Source organism: Lynx canadensis, chromosome B3 (genome assembly GCF_007474595.2).
Source record: "Lynx canadensis isolate LIC74 chromosome B3, mLynCan4.pri.v2, whole genome shotgun sequence".
NCBI lineage: Eukaryota > Metazoa > Chordata > Mammalia > Carnivora > Felidae > Lynx > Lynx canadensis.
The window spans coordinates 82,783,773-82,809,691 of record NC_044308.2 but is presented as its reverse complement, the minus strand read 5'-3'; the positions used below and the strand labels follow the sequence as shown (position 1 = coordinate 82,809,691).

Sequence of the window (25,919 nt, the reverse complement as noted above, 5' to 3'; positions counted from 1 at the left end):
AAAATCTGTCCATTTTTTTAAGAAATTGAATTAAAATACAGAATTAAAATACACCTTTTCAAGGTTTTATTTCGTTTGTATCTTAAGGTTGGTGCCTTCATTTCACAATGAAACTAAACAACTTTTATCAATGACTATATAGAGATTGCTTAAAACAAACCTGGGCTACCAAGCATTTCAGCATGAAATAACTTACATTTGGTGTTTTAAACTTATTTTACAAAACATGGAAACTCTCAATCATGGCTATTTTACACACATAAATAGAAAACAATGAAGGCAAACAGAGCCAAGTACTCCTTCAGTGACAACATGTGGATCTCAAAGTTTATTTATTATTTTTTTAATACTCTGGGGAACAGCTGGCATGTATTTTATTCCCAATATTGTCTTCTGGCAGAATGATTCATGTAAATAAAGTAGCAGATTAGCATGTTGGGAAAAGAAACATGCAGAAGGTTAAGTTTTTCCAGTTCTGAAAAAATCAAAAATAAAAATCCCTGCTGGGTATTTTAGGAATGTAGATGAGTTGACCAACCTTTAGGAAGTTGGAAAACCTCTATTCCTTTGTTTGGTATTCTTCCTAAGTGCAATCATGCAAAGCCTTTAGAAGGAATTGTCCTCTCTTTCAAAGGGGTTTGACTTGGGCACAGTTAATCATCACTGTGATAAAGCGATTAAAGGTATTCATAATTAGGACTAAACCAAATGTAAGTAATCAGAAAATTAAGGGGAAAATGACATTATGATGAGACTGTTTTCTTTAATGACCTCTTGGCTGAGAAGGACATTTTTACATTGGTGCTTAGGGACTTCGGTGCATAATGCATTAACCCTACTAAGATCCCAACATGTAAATGTCTTCTTCAAGTGACTGCAATACACCTTGGAATCAAATAGTATCTCTGACTTATTTAATTTTTTCTAAGTTTATTTATTAATTTTGAGACAGAAAGGTGGGGCAGAGAGAGGGAGAGAAAAGTCCCAAGCAGGCTCCATGCTGTCAGCACAGAGCCCGATGTGATACTCATTCCCATGAACACGGAGATCATGACCTGAGCCGAAATCAAGTGGTAGATGCTTAACCAACTGAGCTACCCAGGCCCTCCAGTATCTCTGACTTCTTAACAACACTGCCCAAAACAGAAATGCAATTAAAGATCAATCTGCTGTAAGTTAAGATGTATTTAAATAAATGTGTTTAAATAAATTCAAGTCATTCTACAAACATATTGAGCACCTACTGAAAGTACAACACAGGAGAGGACACAAAGATGAACAAGACATGATTCCAATTTTCAAATTGCTTACAATCTACTAGGAGATACAAGACACATATGCCAACCGTTTAGAGTTTTTTCACAAGGGTACATTCATGTATATCTAAATGGAGAGTTTTTAAGTATATGCGTGATAGCTGGCCCTGAAAATGGTATTCTATTTCCTAAGTTTTAATTGTAAATGAATTCACTGGGATTCTAGATCCAATCTCCAGACCTACACCTGTCATTCCAGTTTAGAATACAAAAACTTATTATGAATTCTTTGAGAGAAGGAATAACACCTAAATATTCTCCATAGCCATATTAGCTATGTCTTATATACAGTAGGCTATCTATGAATACTTGCTCAATATGAATATATTGAGGGTCTGTATTTTTCCTCTGAACTGGACTACATTTAAGAGGCTAGTTACGGGGCACCTGAGTAGCTCAGTCTGTTAAGCGTCCGACTTCAGCTCAGGTCATGGTCTCGAGGTTCCTGAGTTCAAGCCTCATGTCAGGCTCTGTGCTGACAGCTGGGAGCCTGGAGCCTGGAGTCTGCTTGGGATTCTGTGTCCCTCTCTCTCTGCCCCTCCCCTGCTTGTGCTCTGTCTCTCTCTCTCTCTCTCAAAAATAAACATTAAAAATACTTGTAATAAAGAGGCTAGTTATATAGGTTTCCTAGGTTTTCTATGTATTCTGTTTTAAAAAATAATGGACAGTGATCTCAGTGGCAAAACCTGTCCCCCCAACACCATCTCCCAATTATAATAATTCAGAACAATCTTCAAAGATCAAGGAAACACCATCTACAATTTAGATATTGATCAAATTAAGTAATATAATCTCCCTTTGGATTAATGCTAGGAGTTAAAGATCTCAAGGTTAATGCAGATGTTAGTGGCAAAACTGGGATTTTTGTTTAACTAAATGGATTTTAAACTGTTATTTTCAATGGATGTGACTAAGAGGGAAAATGCAGATGTAAAACCAAGAAGAATATCCTCTCCCACCTGTATTTTCACGTTAAGCATGGTACTCTTTGGGGAAAAATTACTTCCTGCTTTTTAAAGTTTCTTAAGTTTTTCTGAAAATCAGGGTAAATTCTTCAAACACAGTTGCATGAGATTCTATTAGACACAGCTTTGTTGATGTGGCCCAAAATGATTTTCCTCATCTTTCAGCCTCTGCAGGCTGTCCCAAGTCTCCATTTCTGTTAATGACCTATTGCTTCTGTCTGATTCAATACAGCCCACTGGCTATGGAAATGGCAAGTCTCAGCAGGAGACAACAAAATGGTCAGCAAACAGGGCTGAGCCATGTCATTTTCCTCAAATACTTTCCCAGGAATGAAATGACAAGCTTTAAAATGTTGTCTTCTGCTCAGGGCAAATATTTCTTTATTAAACAAAAGTGCATGTCCTCTCGTTTCCATTCAAACCATAGCTTTAAGTATGTCACTTGAAAAACTTTAACAGTAAAATGATTTAATACCTAATACTTCCCTTATAATTCTTCTCCGTCTCTTTCCCACGTCCACTTTGGAGTTCTAATACTGGCTGTGTCTGTCACTAAAGGCTGTGGGTCCTTAGCGAGGCACTTTACCTCTCTGGACTTCAGTTTCTGCATCCTTAAGTGGAAAAGGGTAACAGTACCTAATTCAAAAGATGGGTCAGGGGACCAAATGGGATAACGCATGTAAGCAGCTGGCTCAGCGAGTACCTGTCACACAGTTAAGTCTCAATAAATGTGTGCTAATATACATAATTATTATTCTTCCCAGATTTTGCATAGTTCCGTTTAAAAGTCTGCATCCATCCAAAGTACTTTGTGCTCGGATCCAATTTTAACCGTTCAATTTTAGAGAATCCACAAGTTACTTTACTTTCCAATGTTCTTAGCAGAATGAGACGTTTTTCATACAAAGTTCCCATTCTTATTCAAATGAAATCCTTCAGATACTCTACAGTGAAGACTGAAATAAACAGTGGCAAGGGAGGTATCCCACCAATTTCAGTGCATGACACGTCCTGAGAGGGGACTGATTTATTTCAGTCTCAAGTTTTCCCCCGATATAACTACATCGTAGTCTTCAAAGAAAGCCAGGTTAGATGATTATCAGTTAGTTACCAGTCTGGCAATGCTGTTTAGTAACCTTCCAGTAGTTTGATCTGTAACAATCCGATTCCTTCTAAAAAGAAAATAATAGAGCTTAACTGTGAATCCAGGGAAACTCATCATTCAGCCAAGATAACTGGTACCAACTCAAAGGACCAGGCCTGGGTACTTTATATTTAGAAAGACCCAAGAATGTCTTCCAGAAGATTAAATGCTGTCTAAATTCTGGATTGGGCTTTTACATTCAGTCCACCTAAATGTGATCTCAAGAGAGGATACAGTTGATCTTACTATGCATTATTAAATAGTTACTGAGTTTTATCTCCTATGTGACTACAATTCTAAAAGTATAATTTAAAATGTCATTGAACTATCCTTACGGATTAAAGATGCAATTAAAATAGTCATTGATATTATCATTTGCCTTTGTATTTATGTAGAACTCACAGACTTCCCACTCAGAAAGAAAGAAATTTCTGTTTCTTTAGGTCAATTCTACCCTTGGTGTAATCTCCACACCAGACTAAATTTACTAAAACATGGTATCGCCCTAAACGGAAGTATGAGAGTGGATTATCTCAGAGGGTATTTTTCTGGTGCCCTGAAGGGTCACCTGCATTTTTTATATCTTTAGAAATCAGGCAAACAGCTGCTCTGACCTGACAATTCCTGCAGCAGCTATCTAGCCTCATGGGAATTTGACTAGGCTCTTCTGTGAGGGTAATTCTAACCATACACATTTTATTCACCCAGTATAAGAAATACTTATAATAATTTCACTAATTCACCCAAATGCTTCTTTTTCCCAGCAGAGGCAAAACACCACCGTATGGCTTTTTCTTCTCTTCCACAGGATTCTATTCTGCTCTCACAAAATAACACTGCGTCATGGATCTCTTACCTTGCAATCCTCAATCATCAGACCCTCCATCAGCAAGTGTCTGGGAAGTGACATTCACAAGGCACTAGCGGACCTAATACAAAGAGCAGGAGTCTCCGTAACCTGGAACATCTGAGGCAGCTCCAGGGCTGGCCCACAGGTGTGTGCCTGCCTGTGGTAGAGCGAGAATGGAGCCTAGTAGTAACCCCTGGACCCTCTAGCAGGCCCCCTATAGAGCCTTCCTCTTACTAGTCCCTACAGATATCCATTACTGTGGTCTTTTAATAGATATAGTATTACCCAAGTCTGGCTCAGAAGAAGAAAACCACTTGCCAACATGTATCAGCCACGATGTGCTGTGTAATCTCTCTCTTGAAATCAGCTGTTTTTCCCATAACTGTTTTCAAAGGACAAGGATCACAGTGCCACCTCGCTTGATTTACAGAAAGTCAAATGTACAAAGGGAAAAATAACCTTTGATAGTGAGACAATATTTTATTTACTTTCATTTTTCGCAGCTGTATTTTTTGACTTTTCAACATTTTTTTCATTTTTTTTTCTGGAATTTTGCATGTTAGAGGTATTTGATCACATACGTGTGCACACATACACGCACAAAGTGGCACAACTACTTATGGAAGATTCTTCTGTAATAAACTCGGTCTTCAAAAGGCTAGTGAAGTAGACTGCAGATGTGACATTATCGTATAATAATTGTTCAATTATGTGTTCAATTTAGCTCTTATTGTATTTAGAGAATTTTTTAATATCTTAAACCAATTTTGATTCAATTCTTCTGAGCCAGACTTTCCCCAAGTGTTTTGTAGAAGCCCAGTGTTCCCGGATGCTCACAAGTGTCTGCAATCAGCTTAGTTTGGGAAACAAAGCATATCACTGCTCCCCAATCCACCCCTGCAAAGCTTTCCTCAAACCCAAAAGCTCACAGGGCCCAAAAGGCTTGTGAAATTCTGGATACTCAGCTGAGAAAGCAAGTCTGGCGATATTGACTGTGATTTGGTTCCATGGTAAATGATAGTCAGCTGGTATCACTGTCTCCTGCCATCCACAGCTGATGCTGGTAACAAGAATATAATGTTTACTACCACCAAGGCCTACTCTAAAGCCTAAAAGGGCACTGTAATATGACCCAGATTTGTAGGTGTCTACATGCATCGGGAAATTATTCATATTGAGATTTGACACATAACCCTAAGATATGCTAAGACCTCTGTCCACTTTGAAAATGGGAAGTACAATTATCCTTTTGCTCCACTTTAATCTCCAAATAACTCAGCAACCCTTAGAGCCCAGAAAGAAAGATATGTTTCCATACCTTCGACGCAATCTTCCTGTCAGCACACACTGAGCAAAAGCTGTGCAACCACAACATTGCTGCTCTTTTTCTTCCTCCCTGACCTCGAACATACGTGACCATGCTACTGAACTCCTATATTCTAGCGAGGCCCCTCAAAGACTCCCACAGAGACCCACATGAACATCAGACTTAAAAGTGGATGTGTGTGGTGAGTGAGGGTGGCGAACCATGTAACAGTAAGTTTGTAGGCCCAAGAAGTGCTGGTTGACCAGCTCCAAGCTGGAGAATCAGATTCCCACCTGTTGCTTCAGGATGAAGCCCAACTGGGCCAACTTCTGTTAAGTAGTCATCATGCACCAGGTGCTGTGTATAGTATCTCATCTAATTCTTACAGCAGTCTAGGAGGTAAAAATCACTGCCGTCTTCATTTGGGGGTGAGAAAAATGAGGCTTCGAGAGTGTAAATAAATTGCCCAGATCTACACAATCAAGATCGGGGGTTTGAATCCAAACCCAGGTATAACTGATTCAAAAGCCTCTAGTCTACATTGTACCAAACTGTGTTGGTCTGTTCTGTTATTGGTCTTCTCAACTTTTACTGGGAATGCTGGGAGACAAAACCATGACTCATATTTGTATCTCAGTGTTTTCTCCACTCTCTGATGCAAATAAGGCACCCCATAAATATTTACTGAAGCCTAGACTTAGTATTGAGATTCATTGTCTCATTTTCCTAGATTCTGGCCCCCCTCAGGTAATTTTGTGATCAGAAATCCCTCACTGTTACCACTAGTTCTAGTTATGTAGCAAAAACCTACATCTTCCCTCCTCAGTAAGTTACCTCAAATCTCTCCCCTTCCCCACACCTCTCATACTACTTCTCAGTGAACGATGCCTTTTGTCTATTTTGCAAATCAAAGTTAGCAAGGTATCTGAAAACCTGAAGGTGTATGTATGTACCTGTCTTACAGGTACGCGTGCCATCGTAAAAATCCTGCGAAGTTCTTCCTTCGGCTCTTGATGTGGAAAGATGCCCATTCTGGCATTACAGGTAATAGATTTTGTGCAACATGTATGAGGAGAATCATATGTGCACTTCAAAGTCTCCGCCACACAATTTGGTAGCAATGGATGATGATTGCTTTTACCTTCTGGTTTTTCGGGACTTGCAACTGGCTTATTTCCACTTTTCTAAGCAAATCAAGGTGACTGTACAGTATGATGAGAAGAATAATGGCATATCCCATTTTGGCCTAAAGGAAATGTTGATTCTGGAGTCTCTTTATGAACTCTACTTTTTCTAGTTCCTTCTAGGTTGCTAATGAGATTATTCTGACAACTCCTTTGGTTGTTCAGAGAATGATTTTCATTCTCAAGGTGAAAATATATTCTTACTACCAAATTTAGAATTTTTACCATTAACTAGCTTACACTACCAAATATAAACACCATTTATGTAAACTGATAATTGACATTGTGTTCAATAAAAATACTTAACTTGCTTTTAACCTGAGAGGATTATATTAATAATGCTCCTGTATTCCTGTATTCGTAATGATACTGATAAATATTAACATTTTTCCTCAAAGTCTTGGGCATGATTCTGGACTACCCAACATACAGACAAATATTAGCAGAAACTTCAACACATTCTATATATCAGGTTTCTGGATTAAGCACTTTTAACTGTACTATCTCATTCAATCCTCACAACATGCCTGCCGTTGGCTACTATTTCTGATTTTCTCCATTTTCAAGATGAGGAAATTGAGGCATAGAGAGGGCAAGAGACGGTTCTAGGCCTACACAATTACTAAGTGATGAAATTGGGATGTGAACTCAAGTTAGCTGGATGCCCAAATCCATGCAATAAAAGAATCTTCCATACTCTGTCCCGCATCTAGAGGAAATGGATACAAACCGACCTGGAAACAGAGAGGTGAGATGAAGCCCTAACTCTGGGGTTAACTCTGATTTTGCTAATAACTTTTTTTTTTTCTTTCATTTACTCAACAGTTATTTCTTGAGTATTTATTATAGGAAAGATTGAAATTTTACACTTAGAATATTCTACTATTACCACTTGTTCTGGCCCACCTCTGAAGGATATGGGAAACTTATACTATGTTTAATGGGATTTGACCTTTTTATTTATTTTATTTAAAAAAATTTTTTTAATGTTTTTATTTATTTTTGAGACAGGGAGAGACAGAGCATGAACAGGGGAGGGTCAGAGAGAGGGAGACACAGAATCCGAAGCAGGCTCCAGGCTCTGAGCCGTCAGAGTTCGACTCAGGGCTCGAACTCACGGACCATGAGATCATGACCTGAGCCGAAGTTAGACGCTTAACCGACTGAGCCACCCAGGCGCCCCGGGATTTGACCTTTTTAGAACAAAGTTTCATGACTTAGTTTTCCAAAGTATGGCAAATCAAGAGCCTTAATGTTTCATATGTATGTTTCATATGTGTATACACATGTGTGTGTGGTGTAATACATACCACACACGCGTGCACACACACACAGACACACACACACACACACACACAGACATGAGTTAAGGCAGCAAGGATTTTTTTTTAAGGACAGGTTTTATTTATTTTTTTTTTTTTAAATTTTTTTTTTCAACGTTTATTTATTTTTGGGACAGAGAGAGACAGAGCATGAACGGGGGAGGGGCAGAGAGAGAGGGAGACACAGAATCGGAAACAGGCTCCAGGCTCTGAGCCATCAGCCCAGAGCCCGACGTGGGGCTCGAACTCACGGACCGCGAGATCGTGACCTGGCTGAAGTCGGACGCTTAACCGACTGCGCCACCCAGGCGCCCCTAAGGACAGGTTTTAAACTTTCACAAGCATAAAATATTTTCTTACACTCAATCATGAATATGATTTTATATAACTTGTTAATTTTGAAGAGTAAATCATACTTTTTCCCTTAAAATGCAATGCTCAGGCAATACAGTACTGTGAAATAATGGTTTGGCCATCAACTTCCACATGCTTTCGTTTTTCAATTTTGTGAATGGGGATTTTGATAAAATATACATTCTTTGGTTAATGTGAAGACCAGTGAGCTAATCCTTGGCAAACCACACTGAGATTCTCCACTGAAACCAATTTCCTAAGTATAAAACATTAATCTAGACAGAAAATACATGTGAAATGCAGAGCAATGCCTGCTTCATCATGGCCCGGCATCTTCAAGGACGTGTACATTGCCGGTAGGAGACCCACATGACTCCTCTAACATTCATTTGTCAAATTAGATAAAGGACATACACATCTCTTTTATAAACCCTCTTTCAAAAGTTATGAGTCACTCATCTACGTTTTTCAGTTTAAACTCAGGTCAGTTTCTAATAGAAGCTGTGAATTAGCTTCCAACATTAAAAACATTTTCCTATCAATGCTGATACCTTATATGAGGTAAGGAAGGGAGACAGGTGAACAATAGAGTTAAGAAATTTCTACTTCTCTTTCTTTTCTTTTTAAATAAAAACACTGTAAACCTTACTTGCAATTGTTTTACAGCTCAATTGATAAGGTGTGTTCCTTTTTTTTTTTTGTTCAAGAAAATTTAAAAGCAACTAATTTAAATATGCAAAATTATCTTGAGTTGTTCATACAAGTGAACTTAAAAGCCGTGCAACACAGGAAAATTAAGTAATTATGCCTCCAAGTTATTTACTGCAATTAAGCTCATTTATCATATGCAAATTAGTGCAAACTGGTCTCATTAGTTACTAAATTACTCAATATGAGCTGAACAATGTAGCACTCCAGTTTGTAATGAAAAATCCCTGTAGAGGCAAGCAGTATCAATTAAGCTAATTTGCATATGCAAATATATTCACTAACTTTCTCTTTTTCTATATTTAGTTTTACATTTTCTTACCATTCTGGATCACAGGGAGACCAAAGGGTCTCTCACCTTTCTCTCCTTCTTCTATCACGGCTAAAGAATACCTCTATTATTCGAAGTTCTTGTATTTTATTTTAGCACTGATATCCAGCAGGATGTCACTTTGCCAACAAGGACCACCAGGAGTAAGAATATGCAACTTCTTAGAGATAATCATTTCTTTTGTAAGTTTCAAGAAAATAATAAATAAGGGTGAAATTCCAATTCATCAATAAAATGGAAAACAGACTTGAACATTATCATTCTCTTTCATAGATGTTTTAAAAACAATGCCATCAAATGTAAAATGAATGTTGGCTTGGCTAGGCGGAAGCTTAAATAAAATAATTTGGATCTTTGCAGGCGTCAGCTTTGGAGCTGTTTTAGGAATTATTCACTTCGCTTTGTCCAGATGTTCGAATCGTACTACTCAACCTTTTCATAGTCTCTTGCCCAATGAGATTCAAGGAGATGCTTGATACCAATACATTTGGCATTCTCTACTTCCAACCTCGACGTTGTTCTAGACAGCTTCCTCTGCCTATACAGCTCATCTCTAAAGAATCGTTTTCTTAGTCTTCTACAACTGAACCAGGCCTAGAGATGGGAGCAGGACTGTGCCTAGAATACTTGGATAATAACAAAGATATAAAATGTCACAAGATACTGTTTATTTTGTTTTCCTTACTACACCAGCTACAAATTTTTAAATATTTCTGGCAGGCAACTTAGATGTTTTCTTCTAATAATAATGCTGCAGGACCAAAATAGTATACAGACAAACTAGACAGGACTCCAGGATACGTCCCTAACCAGTCTTCACAATGTGATGAATAATGGAAACATGGACATTTCAATGTAAATCTTGATTTGATTTTTTCCCCCAAATTTGATCCCAAACAGCTTTTTAAAAAACCTAGCCTCCTCTTTTACTTGAGATATGACTCTACTCTGTATACTATGGATGAGATGTTCAGAGAAAGAAAACCATCATGATTAAAATCTGACATTTTATTGAGGTATCTGGTGCCATCCATCTCACCCACATAAATCTATGACTGCTTTGCCTATCAAAGAGAAAAATAGCTACATTTGAGTTCCCTTCCTTCCCACCATTTTAGGTAAATACATACCTTAATTCAACTGCTCTGCTAAGGTAATGGCCAGATTTATGGCCTTCTTCTACAAGAAGGTTGTTCTACCAATAAATGAGCCTTCCAAAAACACTCCCCTAGTTTTTCTGGGGAAGACAGGCAGTCATGCAACCATTCTTCCCAGCCTTTTCTGATCCACCAGCAGTCAGAGAAACTCAGGTGTTATAATCCTACAATGTTTTTGATGGTTCTCCCTTGGTCTCTCTCAGGAGACCTGTCCACAGGATCCTCTGGTAGCTTGGGGCTTGAATGTTTTAAGAGCAATGCAAAATTTCTTCATGTCCAGAAATATTGCAGGGTCAATGACACAGATATGGGAGGGTTCATGGAACACGGCCAAGCGCAAAGTGACACATAGATATCATGCTTCCACCATTATCTCTCCTTAGGGCATTTCTTTTTTTTTTAATTTTTTTTTTTCAACGTTTATTTATTTTTGGGACAGAGAGAGACAGAGCATGAACGGGGGAGGGGCAGAGAGAGAGGAAGACACAGAATCGGAAACAGGCTCCAGGCTCTGAGCCATCAGCCCAGAGCCTGACGCGGGGCTCGAACTCACAGACCGCGAGATCGCGACCTGGCTGAAGTCGGACGCTCAACCGACTGCGCCACCCAGGCGCCCCTCCTTAGGGCATTTCTTAAAGAATATTCTTTTTATTCTCCCAAGACAGCTTCAATAATAAAACATGTGGGTACTTATTAGGATTGTATTCATCTAGCTCACAAAATTATATTGTAATATCTACAACTAGTTAGGGCTAAAAACCACTTTTCACTCACTTATATATACTTATAGTATGTAATAGCTGCTAGCAGTGATCTGTATTGCCCAATGTAATATAACATATATGTCTCTCTCTGTGGTTCACCATAATGTGCTAATAGTGAATACAAACGTGAACCTTAAAATCTTCCATGTACAAGGTTTGATGTGATTGTTTTGTTTTAACACCTGTGAGGTGAGTAAAGCAGCATGACTACGGAATATGCAAAAACAATACTGCAATTTTAACTAACAATTATGTAAGCATTATTTACAGAAAGAAAAAAAAAAAAAACTTAAAACCGTCTGCTAAGGGCATGCAAATAATTAAAGTACTCCATTCATAAATCTGCACCTAAGGGAAAGTCATTCTACTAGTTAATTTTATGGGGTACGGAGATGATATTTGTGACTATTTTGTGTTTCATTAACTCTGATAAGAACATATGAATATTCTATCTGATCTCTAAATTGGGAAAGTAAAAGTAAATATCACTCCTATTTCTTGGTATTAAGGAAATCATGAAGTGGGAATAACAACGCCCTAAGAGAGCTTCTAAAGCAGGAACCAAATGGGTGCTTAGTCACATATACTATATTCAGGAAAGATCCCACATAACGACCTGAAGTTCTTGAATTTTTTTTTCTTCGCTTGTGCAAAAAGCACAATTCCTAATCTTGACCCCTTGCCCTTCTGCTCCTCATCTGATTAATACAAGTCAAAGAAGAACAAAGCGAACTAAAATGACTTGACTCAGGCCCAATACATACACTCCACAGTCCTACATGTGCAAGGCTGGCATCACCTGAACCCTCAACTCTCCTGCAGAAGATCCCTCTGCCTTAAAAATCATGCCTGAAACAGCTACAGGTTCACTGGGGCCGTAGTACTGGTCAGAGTCATTTTGGAAGCTTTCACGGGAATGATGTGAATGGCCACCCCCGAATCGCACAGGGCACAGCCTAGGCAATGGCCTTGCCTCCACCCACCAGTAGTAGACCATTAAAGTGGAAAATAACACTGCAGCAGTTAATTTTATATTGATAAAACACCATTAAGTTAAATGTTCCCCCATCTCAGCAGGAAAGAAGTCAAACTGTAGAGGACACAACATTTTTATATTTTCCTTAGAGAAAAATGGCTAATAGGATATACGTAGCAAAAACACACATTGCAGTCCGCAGGATGGGTGAAGCAAAAATTAACGAGTCTATGTTCATCCCTCACCCCCAACTCTCTACACAAAGGAGTCCTTAGCCCACCATCCCATGAAACGTCACTGGGGACACAGGCAGCAGGGAAGCCTGGGCCCTTGGTGCAGAGAAATCATAGTCATTTTCTGAGCCCCATTCTGGCATTCTGAACTGACTTCTATGTCACCTTCCAAATGCCACGGTTCCCATGCCTACTTTTTTGACCACACAAGTTTTTTTTTAATTTTTTTTAATGTTTATTTATTTTTGAGACAGAGAGACAGAGCATGAACAGGGGAGGGGCAGAGAAAGAGGGAGACACAGAATTGGAAGCAGGCTCTAGGCTCCGAGCCATCAGCCCAGAGCCCGACGCGGGGCTCGAACTCACGGACCGCGAGATCGTGACCTGAGCTGAAGTCGGACGCCTAACCGACTGAGCCACCCAGGCGCCCCGACCACATAGGTTTTTAAGAGATGTTTGCTAGGGAAGGAAGGGGAGGAAAGAGCAAAGAAAGAATTCATCCCTGTTCTCATGAAGTACTTCACCAGGAAGTCTCCAGACTTCACCAGGAGCCCTCCTGGTGAATCAACCAGACTTCACCAGGAACCCTCCTGAAGGAAAATATGGAAACCATCTTATGCTTGCAGACCCAGTGGGATATTGTTCAATGTGGTTCTGACAAAGGTCTAGGGGCTCAACAGTCTCCTGCAAGGAGGGAAGAAAACTAAGACAGCTTAGAGGAGGCTTTTCTTGCTACTATGACTTTCCAAGCCCTTCTCACCCACAATTCTAATATTTCATTTAGAAGAATACATACAGCTTTTCCCACTCCTTAAGTACTGGTGTTAGAATCAAATGATATGAAATTCTAGTTTCTATGACAATTTCAAAATTATCTACTGCAACCATGCTTGCGGGCCTGAATTTCTTGAAAGCTTCCCTACCAGGATACTTATGCTTCCCCTTGGAGCCAAAGACTTTGAACATATTCCAAATGTGGACAGCCCTATTTAGTTTTCTTGAATAAAGGTGATTTTTTTTTCATCCATTTCTCTCTTCCGCACTCTGAAGCCACACGGAATAGCTAATACTTTTTTCACATGACATCTTCAAATAGAGAGGACATTAATATCCCTTTTAAATCATGTCTTTTCCAAACTAAATTGCACTAAACTCTCTGTGCACTCCTCATGTAACATGAGTTTCTAGTTCATGCACCAGTCTTGTTATTCTATTCCAAATGACACTCAGTTGTCTATATTTTTCTTAAAGCATGTTGTCTAAGTTGGGTGTGACCAATCCTAAGAGCAAAAGAACTTAGCAGCCTCATTCTAGAACCCTTATTCTCTCAATGATGCCAACTGTTGAACTGACATTTGGGACAACCATTATATATCCTATTTACATTAAGCTTACATTAAACTCCTAAGTTTTGCATTTTATATTAAATTCTTGCAGCTCCCAAGTCACCCTTCCTTAAAGATTTTGGACTCAAATTTCAGAATGAATTTAGAGGATAATGATCTGGGGCTACTGTTTAGACCATTTGTTTCAGTGACTAAGTCTTATGCACTGATTGCTTCAGAATATAAACTGAAGTCATCCTGAATCACATCAGAATCTAACAACGTATACAGCATGGCTCATACAAAACTTACAAAGGAGATTCTGAACAAAGTATGTACAGGAAAAAAGGAAATAAAAATTTAAAGACATAGGAAGAAATATCCCCTCTGTATCCCTGAAACCAATCTACCACAAAGGAACTGCAAATGTGTGCATGATAGAATAACAAATCCCAAAGTGTACTTCAATAAACATCAGCTATATAGGAACTTAACAGACATTAGCAGAGAAATGTCAGAATAAACAAAAATAAGCCAAGTAAGGATTTTCAGGGCTTCAATGTGCAAATGTAAATTGTGACATCTCAGACCTAAGGAAACATCAAAATTATCTCAAAAGTCTGTTAAAAATCATAAACTTCTGGGCCTCACCCTGAAGATTCTGCTTTAGTAAGAATGTGTCCTTCAAACAAGTATCTCAGTTGATTCTGAAGTTGCCAGCCAATGAGCCAGCTCACAGAACCACTGAGATTTGACCAGGGAGAATCTGATGCTCACAGTTTTCCTGGGTACATACTCTCAGAAACAATATGCTAGATCCAATGAAAAGCATAACTAGTTTTTTCAAATAAGCTGCCTGCATAACCCAAACATGTCTGCTTTCCTAATCCTATATAAGAAACGTATCTTACATAGTTTAAAAAAAACAATCTTTGGCCATGTCAACATTTATCCTGGTAGCAGAAACACTGTGAAACAATTATCCCTGGATGTGTTGAACTCACGGCAACGTCGTAAGGGGAAACTGTTTTGGAGTAAGCGAGATGCTGAGCTTGGGATGCATCTTATCCAGGACTAAATAACTGTAGTTCTGTCCTCGTAACCCTCGCATTTACTTGTCATGGAATTCATTGGCCAAATCAGTTATTATTATTTGTCTCCTTTTACTTAGAAATGTACCTTAAAATTTCATTCTGAGAAAGCTTATAATTTGGGGAGGCAAACGTGAGGATTGAAAGCGCTTATGAATACAAACTCAAGCAAAGAACAACTGAAATTTGGCAACACATAAAAATGTCACATTACTGTCACAACAAAATTTTGCTCTTCCAAAAACAATATATATAGCTCCAAAGACACACACATATATCCACTTACAAATGCAGCACACACACAATCATTCTGGGAACAGCCAGCTACTATACATTGCACATCAACTGAATAGTGCAATTTATCTCAATTATTACAGCACAAATAATACTTGCCCTCCCTTTCTCATTAATATTCTCTCAAGAGATGGCTTTCTAAAAAGAAAAAAATAAATTCATAAGAATTTCATAATTGCAACATAAAACAATAGTCATATACACAGCTGATATCTAAAAATGTATTTTAAATCAAGACTAAACACATGGATTTTTCTCAGTAAAATATAAGCAAGCTTCTTTCTCTTTTAGTTACCTGCAAAATGTGACTTCCCAAATGTGCTTCAAATACTTCAATGGCCAGTGCACTGGGGCTTCTCCTTCGTTGTGCACCTATAACTTATTAAAAAACAAAGAAGAAGAAAAAGAAAGAAAAAAGAAGAAAAAAAGTTAAGTTGGAGCTCTGAATCGCACCTTTTAATTTCTAATTACATCACTCATCTAGTCACTACACGAAACATCTGAAAGAAACAGCCTCGTGTTCATTTCGATTCTGCGTTGCTGAGCAAAAGCAGAGACTAGGCTAAATTTTCAACTCAGAATATTAATTTCTGCAAACACTAACCAACTACATTCAGACTTTCGTTCTTTTAAATTTTCATTTTGGACTGTTTTTCCTACACTGGAGCAAAAACCTGAACGTTTACAACATTCCTTTAAAACAAATGGGTAAACTATTTTTCTTCAAACGTAAGGATTGTCATTTTTAAAGCATACGTGTACTGCCTCCCCCACCCCCTGAGCCATCACCCCAGAGACCTAAACTTTTCGTATCGTCTAGGCTAGGAAAAAGCAAACAGGAAAATTTTTTCACGTTCTAGGGCAATAATTTTATTACAATTTAATAAGCACAACATGTCGGATAAGAGATTCCGATTAATGACTGTTTGCTCTAGCGTTAAATGTCTCAGGATGGCTGGATCTCATATTTAGCCAACACTCACATGCAACTATTCCTACAGGACCCACACGAAGCCCAGGCGGACCCTTGCCTCCAGCGTACCTCACCAGGTCAGTGACCGTTTTCTTATCTGAACACTCCGGTTCCCCTACTAACTTCTCGTCGGTGCTTCCCTTCCTGAATGCCCACTGTGTGTTGTCCGTGGGCACCTGCACTCAAGGAGCCCCCACCAATCCTCAACAAAGGGGAGCTTAATGCAGGATATTTCTGAGATCCAGGATCAAGGGTCTTTCCTTCACTAATATTTTTGCATGAGGTCATGATTTGCTTTCAAATCTGTTCCGGGCATTTTTTCTTTTCTCTTTCTCCTTCTCCTCCTTCTCCTTCTTTTTTTAAATAAGTTCTCAAACACAAAATTCTGCTTTACCATAATTTGTCAAGGATATATTTAGATCTTTCCCTTATTTCCAGCAAGTCAATTTCTCAAGTGTTCTTGCTTTTCTTGACAATGTTATTATGAACCTCTACCTTCCTCAAACCTACACACTATGAATTGAAAAAAAAAAAACACAACAAAAACCCAAATCCCTACCTTCTTACTTCTAAGAACACTTTCAGCTAGTTGACAAGAAAATTCCAGCAAAATGCTGCTGGGATAATTCTGCTTCATTTCAGTTACTGAGTCAGTCAGTTGGATCCATAGCTTAGTAGGGATTATAAATGTACTTATGATTATTGTGCTGTGCAGAAGTAGGCAGTTTACCCCCGCAATTGTGAGTTAGTGTCTGCAGTGTCTGAAAGGCACTTTGAAAATAGCATGGGTGTTAAGTATCATTATGACTGGCAAGAGGAAATAAAAGGGGCATTTTTTTTCAATGGGAAAATTTATAAAATATAATTGAAGAGTGATTATTATCAAAGAATATTCCAGCTGGAAGGGATCTTAGAAATCTCTATTCCAACTTCCTCATTTGCTTCAGAAGCAAAACACACAATAATTTTAAAATAGAAAACTCAGTTTTCTATCCTAACATTAATCTTTGCTATAAGTATAGACTTGGGATTTTTAAAAATTTAATATTCAGATATATTTAAGACACTACTACTGTGTGTGTATGTGCACATTTCTGATTAAATTCCTATTCTAACATGCACATTACTCCCTTCAAAACTCCTTTGGCATTTTTGATAATGCAGCTGTCTTGCTGAATACTGTTTTCAGTTTCTAGAGTGTTAATTGCACATTATGGTAGCTTGGTGTGAATGATCCCACATGAATAAAATCTGCAGCCTTTTTTTTTTTTTTTTTTTTTTTTAAGATTGTTGCGGGGAGCTTCTGGGAGGCAGGAGGGTTGAAAAACTTCAAAAGTGTCCACTCTCTTTTTGAGGCAGTAATTAGGATCCAGAAAGCTCCTTATTAATAACAGTTCATAATTTATGGGCATCTCAGGACTCCCAATTATCAAGTTCAAAATAAACCACTGCACTTCACAGAAGAAATGGGCTGGTTTGAGAGAACATAGACTGTTCTCCAAAAAGCTGGATTCAGAAGAAGGCCAGGAGAGCAACAGCCACCAACCTACAGAGGACCCTAAAGCTTCACAGAAAATATAAGGAGAGGTTTATTTACTAGGAGGCCCAAGAGGCATGCTCCAGTAACAACAAATGGCAGGCCAACTGCCTCCTGGAATGATAGGAACATTGACTTTAGTGTAGTGCTGCAGGGGTTATTCAAGCCTGGCCATTGATGGCCTTTCTTTTCCTGCCTTTTCTTCACGTAGGGCTCAGGCTCTACTCTCAGTAAATGCTGCCAATGCATAAATAATACGGAGTTTTATTAAAAAAAATTATTAGTCAGTCTGGGGATCCCACATGTCTTCATCAGGTCTTCCATCCATGAGCCCTACCTGCATAGTTATTCTTCTTTGTTCCTCAGATCCTCTAGAAACGAAAGGGTGCGTCCCAGTACATGCTAGCATCACACACAAGTATCTTGTAAGTGGTTTCATGCTATTCTATCCCATGGCATTTTTATGGCACTGGAACTTCTCTTGATTTATATGTTTTGCACTTATGCAGGTGATGTGGGGCTGTAATGACAGTTCCTAATTTTACAACCAACATAAATATGTTAAACAGAAGCCCATTATGCCCCCGGTTGAAGCCCAGCTCTGACTCCAGCATTACTGGTAACGAATAGATGTTAAATATGCACTTCTTGTTTTGTATTTTGTAGCCTATCGCATTTGGAGAATGGAGACAATAATCTGGTAACTCAGGAACAATGCAGATGCAGTTATTCTGTTCCTCTATGTTCATCTCATTCCGCTAACAGAGTATCATTAATGCCTAAGAAAAACTAAAGAGGTGTTTCCTCTGTGAGTCCATCATTTTCAGCAAAGTAATACACAGCTTATGTATGAGGCTCTCTCAGATTTTTGATATTTGGAAGTTAACAGTTTCTAAAACCATGTGGTTGTCTAGACACAACGTACACTTATTGATGAATAATGGGTCACTGTTTCATCTCATTTACAGACATATTTCACTTATTTGTTTCCTCAGATAAAAGACATTACCTTTTGAAATTTAAAGAGCACTAATTAAATTAACTGAACAAAAACACAAAACAACACATTGCTAAACAAATGGAACATGGAACCCTTATCTGTGACTAATGTGGCCCTGACTCACTGACAGTGAAGTGTGAGAATTGTGTTAATTGAACAGCTTATACAAACAGTTGAAAGAAAGAAAAAAAAAAAAACAGCAATACAGTAATTCAACTTCAAATCTGATTCAGCATTTACTGAGTATCAACTTGCTGTTGAAAATCGCTAACTACTGTAAGGTAGCTGGTGTCATAAAACCTTATGAACAGTCCAAAAGAAAATTGTAAGCAATTCAAAACAAACCTAGGCCCAGCACCTAATTATCAACAAACACCGCAACACTCATGTTTTGCCAGGGTTAAAAATAAAGCACCTAGAGTTTTAAGAGACTTTAAATGCAAGAAATATATAGAGCGAGGGATTTTTAAATATCAACCAGAGAAATTCTGATTGTTTCAGGAATCTAAAAAGATACGATGAATCATAAGAACTGTGAATTTGACTTTTTTCTCATTAAAAAATGGAAGACACAGAGGGAAACCACAATCTCAAACATGTACCTGAAAAATTAGTTCTGTCCCTCAACAATGTCAGCAAAAATATTCCAGTATAGACTCTGCCTAGCTCGTGAGGTGGTCTTTGAGAATTAATTCGGTGCAGTAAAAGATGATCCCTCTTTTGGGAAATAGACCACACACCCCCAGTCATATTCCTACCCAGCACTTGTCACCTTCGGGGATACACAATCCCCAGGAAGGCTGAGGATTAGCGCTCAGTGGGAGTTTGACCTATTCAGCCAAAAGGTCAGCTTGCCACAGAAGAACCCATTACAAAACAGAAACAGGACAGCTCAGTGGACACACATAATGAAAGAGGAAAAGTCTAGGGCCCTACTTGCCTTGTGTCCTGCACTGCCCTTTTCCTTCCTAACTCTCCCCAACCCCCATTTCCAGAAAGGGTGGAGCTGCCCCAGCTCCCAGCACCCAGGGTGGTGCTGTCTCACCAGCACAGTTCACAATGGGAAGGTAAACCACAGGCAGGAGAGAGAAGGGGGCTTGTTTCTTAAGAGATCATTTGAAAAAAGATATGTGAAGAGGAAGATGACATTGTGAGTCAGGGTTTCCAAAGGATGGTTTTATTAGGAAGAAGTGGTCATTGGCAAGTAGGGAAGACCACGGCAGAGGCATTTTCACATCCAGCCCCCCTCCATGGGGAGCAGAATGGCAAAATGGATAAATGCAGGTAGTATTTCAAGAACAGAATCACCCACCTAGTAAAAAGGCAAACTTTATGGCTGCCCTCTGAACCCATCCTTCGAGGGGCAAGGCTCTGTTCCCACACTAAGCATGGGGGTAGGGAGGACGAAAGGGCATGCTTAATGGAATCTCGGACATCACTCCCTGGGCTTTAGCACTTGGGCTGAGCAAAGTCAGGGTCTGGGAAAGAATGAAGTATAGAATGCTTAATGAGTCTTTCCATGGCTACCGAAGAAAAGAAAAGGGATTTCCCTTGAAGAATCTCAATTAGCCTCCCCTCACTGTAGGCTAAGGGAAACCAGGAAGGGTTTTCCCGGGAGCCTACGAAGTTTACAAGAAGAGTGTGTGTGCCTGTGTTTCCCTATCAAAATAACAATTTCTACGTCTTTACTTAATATGGGACCTAATCTTCAATCTGAAACTGGTCCTTACAGCTTTGCCTACTGCCCATATCACAATTTGCATCCTTTCAACCGTAAACCCTTCACTGGTTGTGCATGGCTTAGAAACCAAGGGAATTTCAGGTTGGGAAGGAGAGGGGACACTGGAAAAAGTAGAGCTCAATACCAACTTAACAAATACAGCAGCAGTGTCACTGAAACTCTGTTGTCCCCAGCACAATATATGGTGTTTCCACACAATTCATCATGCTAATATCTGAAAAGAAATAATAACGAAGCTTTTTCAATATACTTTCACCAATATTAGTGTTTTTTTTTTTCTTTTTAAAATACAGATGACCAAAATCAAGAGTTGGACACTTAACCAACTGAGCCACCCAGGCACCCTAGTAATTTTTAAACATCACAAAATACATCTTTATAGTTCATATCCCAGAACCCTATGAACACATTACATTACAAATTGAGACAAAAGAGAGGTATTTAATCCACTAAAATAATTGAAACTCTAAAAAGTCTTATGCCGATTTAAAAATTCTTTGATGCAACACATATTTAAACTTCTCCCACAATTTGAGTATGGACTGAATGCATTAGCCAAAAGCATTAGAGATGACATGACTGTGAAAGTATTAATAAATATAAATACATTGTTTAATTTGGGAAAAAGAAACCATGTCTGCTTTTCTCAAAAAAAGGGGGAGGGAGGGATACCTATATGGCTTTAACTAGTAAGAACTAAGGGGAAAACATGCAACCTTCAATAAATCTGGTTAGCTTAGGGTTTGTACCTCATGCATTTCTTATCTTCTGAAGAACTACATAGTGGCCATATGATTTTGAAAGACTTTTCCTTATGATTTTTTACATCAAAATGGTAAAGTCATCTAAGAGGGAAATAGCACCCAAGCACTGCTGTAATAAGTCTGGATAATGCTTCTACGCATTTGGTCAGCAACAAGTTACAGGGACTTCTTTTACGCCATTGTTTCCTTTCGAAGACTGACTTTGCCCCCTCTGCCTTCCTTTTCCTTGAAGGAAATGAGAGTTTCTAGCTACCAAAGAAGGCACTTCTCCATCTGTAGCTGGGGAAAAGGAAACATAGCCTTTGTCTGACAATCTGGTAGTTACTACTGGAACTATTTTATGTCCCTCATAAGGGCTACCATAAAGGGTGATTAACATTCTTCATGAGAGAACTGAAACTTCCCGTTGACAATGAAATTCTTAAGGCAAAGGGTTAAGCTGCTGCTTAGAGTGACAGCACCTGAGAGAATGATGAAGCTCTAACATCAGCATCTCCTGGAAAGAAACCTCGGGAAGATGCAGGCGTGATCCACAGTCTGTGTGGGGTACATGCGGGGAATCTTTAAGTGATTCCAGAAGACACAGGCAGAGAAGAGCAGAGCATCAGACCGGACAACAGATGAGGAAATGCTTGTTAGAAATCTAACAGGACTTTGCAAAAAAAGGAAGATGGTGTTACTTGATTATTGCCATTTTACTTTCTTCACTGTGTCAAAATAACAATATATATATAAAAAGAGGGCACTTTTAAAGGACCAAAGTCCTACAGTAACTTAAAAGACATCCAAGTCTTTACAGAATGTTTCTTGGCTTCAACAACTTGCTACAGGGGCTGCTTTGGGGTGTAAAGTTTAAAGCTAATTTCATCCTCTTTGCACAGCAAAGGGTATGAGCATTTCCTCTTTTCTTTACAAAATAAATAAAGGTAGGAAGGTTATTGATCATGACTGATTCCAGTCTTTCAATTCCCAGCAGAGATATGGAATATGGTGGCTTGCACTCCCTCTCCACCCGGGGAAGCTTAAGGAGTATGGCAGTTATAAGGTGACTTCAGAATGAAGGATGTAGAATCTTTGAGGGGTGGGAGTCTTGATTGTTACCTAACATGAACCCAGCCAGGAGAGAGAAACGATTTCTGGCTTCAGGCTACAGCAACAAACACATACTGACCCTTAACACATGGCAGCTGCTCTTCTAGGTACTAGGCATACAAAGATGATATAAGATGCAACCCACTGCGTGAGGCCATGCTGTGTAATAGAGGCCAAGTGGGCCATACAGACACTGGCTGGGGCTCAGAGCCTGAACAGATGCCTGCTTCCTGACTACGATGGGCAGGCTATAGTTTTGAGTTTCTTCTTTTGTTGTTATTATTGTTTTTGTTCTTATTCAAATTCCCCTGCTTCCAATGACCACTTTCCTCTACAAATCGCCCACTCTTTGTCAGGAAGAAATACTGTGTGTTCTCATGAATTAAGTGCATAGTTTACAAAAAGGACACCAAGTACTCTCTGATCACAGCTCTTAAAGGGAAAAAGAGATCACATCAAATTTGAGATTTCAATGCCAGAGTCACTCTGCAAAATTTAATGCTTATCTTTTAATTGATAGAAATGATCTCCCTCACTAATAAGCTGAAAATATTTTCAGAATTTTCAATCTTTAATGGGGGCTGCATTTGGTTTGCTCCCTCAGTAGGGTCTGGAGAGAAAATGCAAGGCTTATACTTTCATTTTGAAAATGCTCTTAAAATCTTTTCAGTTGAGTGCTACCATATTGTTGTCACCCCTTCTGACCTCAGGGGCTCAAAGACTGTTAGGGACATGATCCTAACCCAACAGGAAGGGGTAGAGATTAGCCATGAATCACTATGATGTAGGTCAGCACTTGATGGTAAAAGGAAGAGGTCCACATCTGTTATCTTGATTTTTTTCCCAAGCCTGATCCCAAAATTTCATGTTATGACATTTGTAACATCTGCTACAAATTCTGAGGTAAGTCAGGCACAACCTTATTACTTCTAGTCTAATGCTCCATTCATCCTTCAGGCTTTCCCAGGCCACTGATATGACAGGGAGTGAAGAAACGCTGGATTGGAAGGAAGCAGCTTGTGTTTCTGTGGGAGGAAGAAGGCAATGTCTCTGGCCCTCTCCCTCTTCTCTTCCTTACGCATCCATTCATATATTCAATCATATTTGTATTTCCTCCCCTACACGCCCCCCCCTTTTGTGCCACAAAGCTTGGCAGTGCATTTAGGGACTTTCTTTCTGCCCAAAGTATGGTCAACATAAATAGCTCCATGAGGCACTGGGGTGTTGGCCCAAATGACACAATGTTCTGCTGATAATAGCACCTGCTTGAAAGTCATTCTGATCAATTTCCAAAGCCTAACCGTCTCAGGCTACGGTATTACATTTATTCATCCAGAACTTAGTGAACCCTTAGCAATATGAAAGATATTAACCTCGCTGACCTAGGTGCTGGAGATCTAGGCCAGGCTCCCATTTTCATTTATAGATGCTTTCTTTTTATGTCAGCTGAAGAAAGCTAAAAGCATCCATGGAAAATATGCGTTGAGGCTCTGTTCTGGGCTGGGCACGGTTAGAGAATATTCAAATGAAAAGGTACCACCACCCTGACCCTCCAGGTGATCAGGGTCTAGTAAGCAGAAAGACACATCAACAAATGAATAACATATAATAAATGTGCAACTACCAACTCAACTCGGGATGGGTGCAGGGAAAATGGGGGCAGGAGAGGCCTCAGAAAAGGGGTATAGAGGAACTGGGGTATGGAAGGTGAGGTCACAAGGACAGTGAAATACAGCAGTCAAAACCCCGAGTGCTCATTTTGGCATCATATACTGAAAAAAAAAAAAAAAAAAGATTCTGAGATCTACTGGTCATATGTGAAGGACAAATGCATGTTAACGTAGTTATGAATAGCAAGGTGGTTGGCTCATCTTCTTGCCCACTCCAACCTGCTTTCCCCTAAGCGGCAACACCACTGGACTGTCACACTCCTACAGTCACTTGCAAGGCTGGGTACTCACCCCCCAATACCACAGCACTTTCTTGAGGCTCAATACTATTGCTCATAGTCACATGATTACACCAACGAAGACGAAGGTCCACTGAGCTTGGTGTGAAATCCCTGACTTCACACTGCTCCCGAAATACGTAAACACACGGCTTATGGAAAAGCCCCTGAAGCAAACACCCACCTCACAGGACCCAGAACATCATTGTGTGAGATGACTCAGTCACCAAATGGGCTGTCACATCACCTGGGGAGTTCTGAAAGGGATGACAGTGATTCAGGTCCTTATTGTAGGATGCCTGATTCCTTCCCCAAACGCTGCCTGCCCTCTGCTTGCAGGAAGAGTTCAATGGCAGACGGTTATGAACAGGGGAAAGGTTTTGGGTTCTGAAGTCAGGCTGGCCCCGTTTTGAATCCTTCATTTATCCCTAATTAGCTGGGTGGTTTTGAACAACTTAGGCCCTGTGGACCCCAACTTCCCGTTCTGTCAGAAGGGTCACTGTTTCATATGTGAGCCATGTGGCAAACCCCTGCCCTGCCTTAATTTTCCTTCTGGAACTTCTTCACCTATTGTCTCCTCCTCCACTGGTCTTTTACCTTCATAGCTCGAGAAACTGTTTTGTGTACTGCTGAAACCCTGACAGAATAGGGCCTGGAACACAGAGCGTGAACAGCAAGTAACTGTGAAGAAATGAACTTTCTAGAGCCCAGTGCTGAGCCCAAGGGAGGCGTTCAGGACATATCACCTTTCTCCTCCTTGGTATGAAAAGCAGAGGGTAGGCCCAAGATGGCTGTTCTAAATCTCTATCTTTATTCCAATTTTAACAGGATATCGGGACTACATTTTGCCTAAATATTAGAAACACTTAGGACTTATTATTATTTTTTTAATATTAGGAATATTTCGTTCCTCTGTATGTTGTCCCCGGTGTCTGCCTTTCCTGTGGCATGATATCAAATCTACAGTGTCACCACAAACCCTGTGAGCCAACTGCAATCAGGGCCTCAAACCAGTGCAAACATTTCACACATACTTGGGCAAAGAGCCAGAAATTCACTGAGTGTCAGCAACTGCCCAGTGAATTTTCCTTTGAAGGATTCACTCATGGCCTATTCCAGCGGTAATTGGCATTCATTTTAAGATGCTGAATGCCTCAGACATAACTTGATTAGGTAAATGTACACAGCCACCACCACTGGAAACCCAAATCAGCTCTTACAACCCCACCATCTTCCTTCTGATTTCATATAAACAAAAGCCCACACAATTATCAATGGTAAATGAGCAGGCGCTAGGTCTTGCTTATGTTAGCAGATCAAGGTCTGCATCATCATTGCCATCTGCCTCTTAGGAACCTAGAGCGTCTATGATTTAGGCAGAGTTAGAAACTAAGAAATGTGGGCCCTATTTGGAGCGTACAGATAGTAAACAGGCTGACAAGACTGTCAGACCTAGACTGAAGGAACACACACAAGCATATGCTTTCACCCTTATCACCACCATGAAACTTAACAAGGAGAAAACCTCTAATGTGAGAACCTAG

The 25,919-nt window shown here is 39.5% G+C and overlaps 1 protein-coding gene across 1 annotated transcript in view; it reads right to left on the bottom strand.

The window, feature by feature from the left end:
* NPAS3 (neuronal PAS domain protein 3) overlaps nucleotides 1-25,919 on the bottom strand; it is a 751,527-nt gene that overhangs the window by 423,824 nt on the left and 301,784 nt on the right. The window contains exon 4 of the mRNA XM_032593522.1: nucleotides 15,616-15,698. Within this exon, the coding sequence (XP_032449413.1) occupies nucleotides 15,616-15,698 (83 nt within the window). The remainder of the gene's footprint in view (nucleotides 1-15,615; nucleotides 15,699-25,919) is intronic.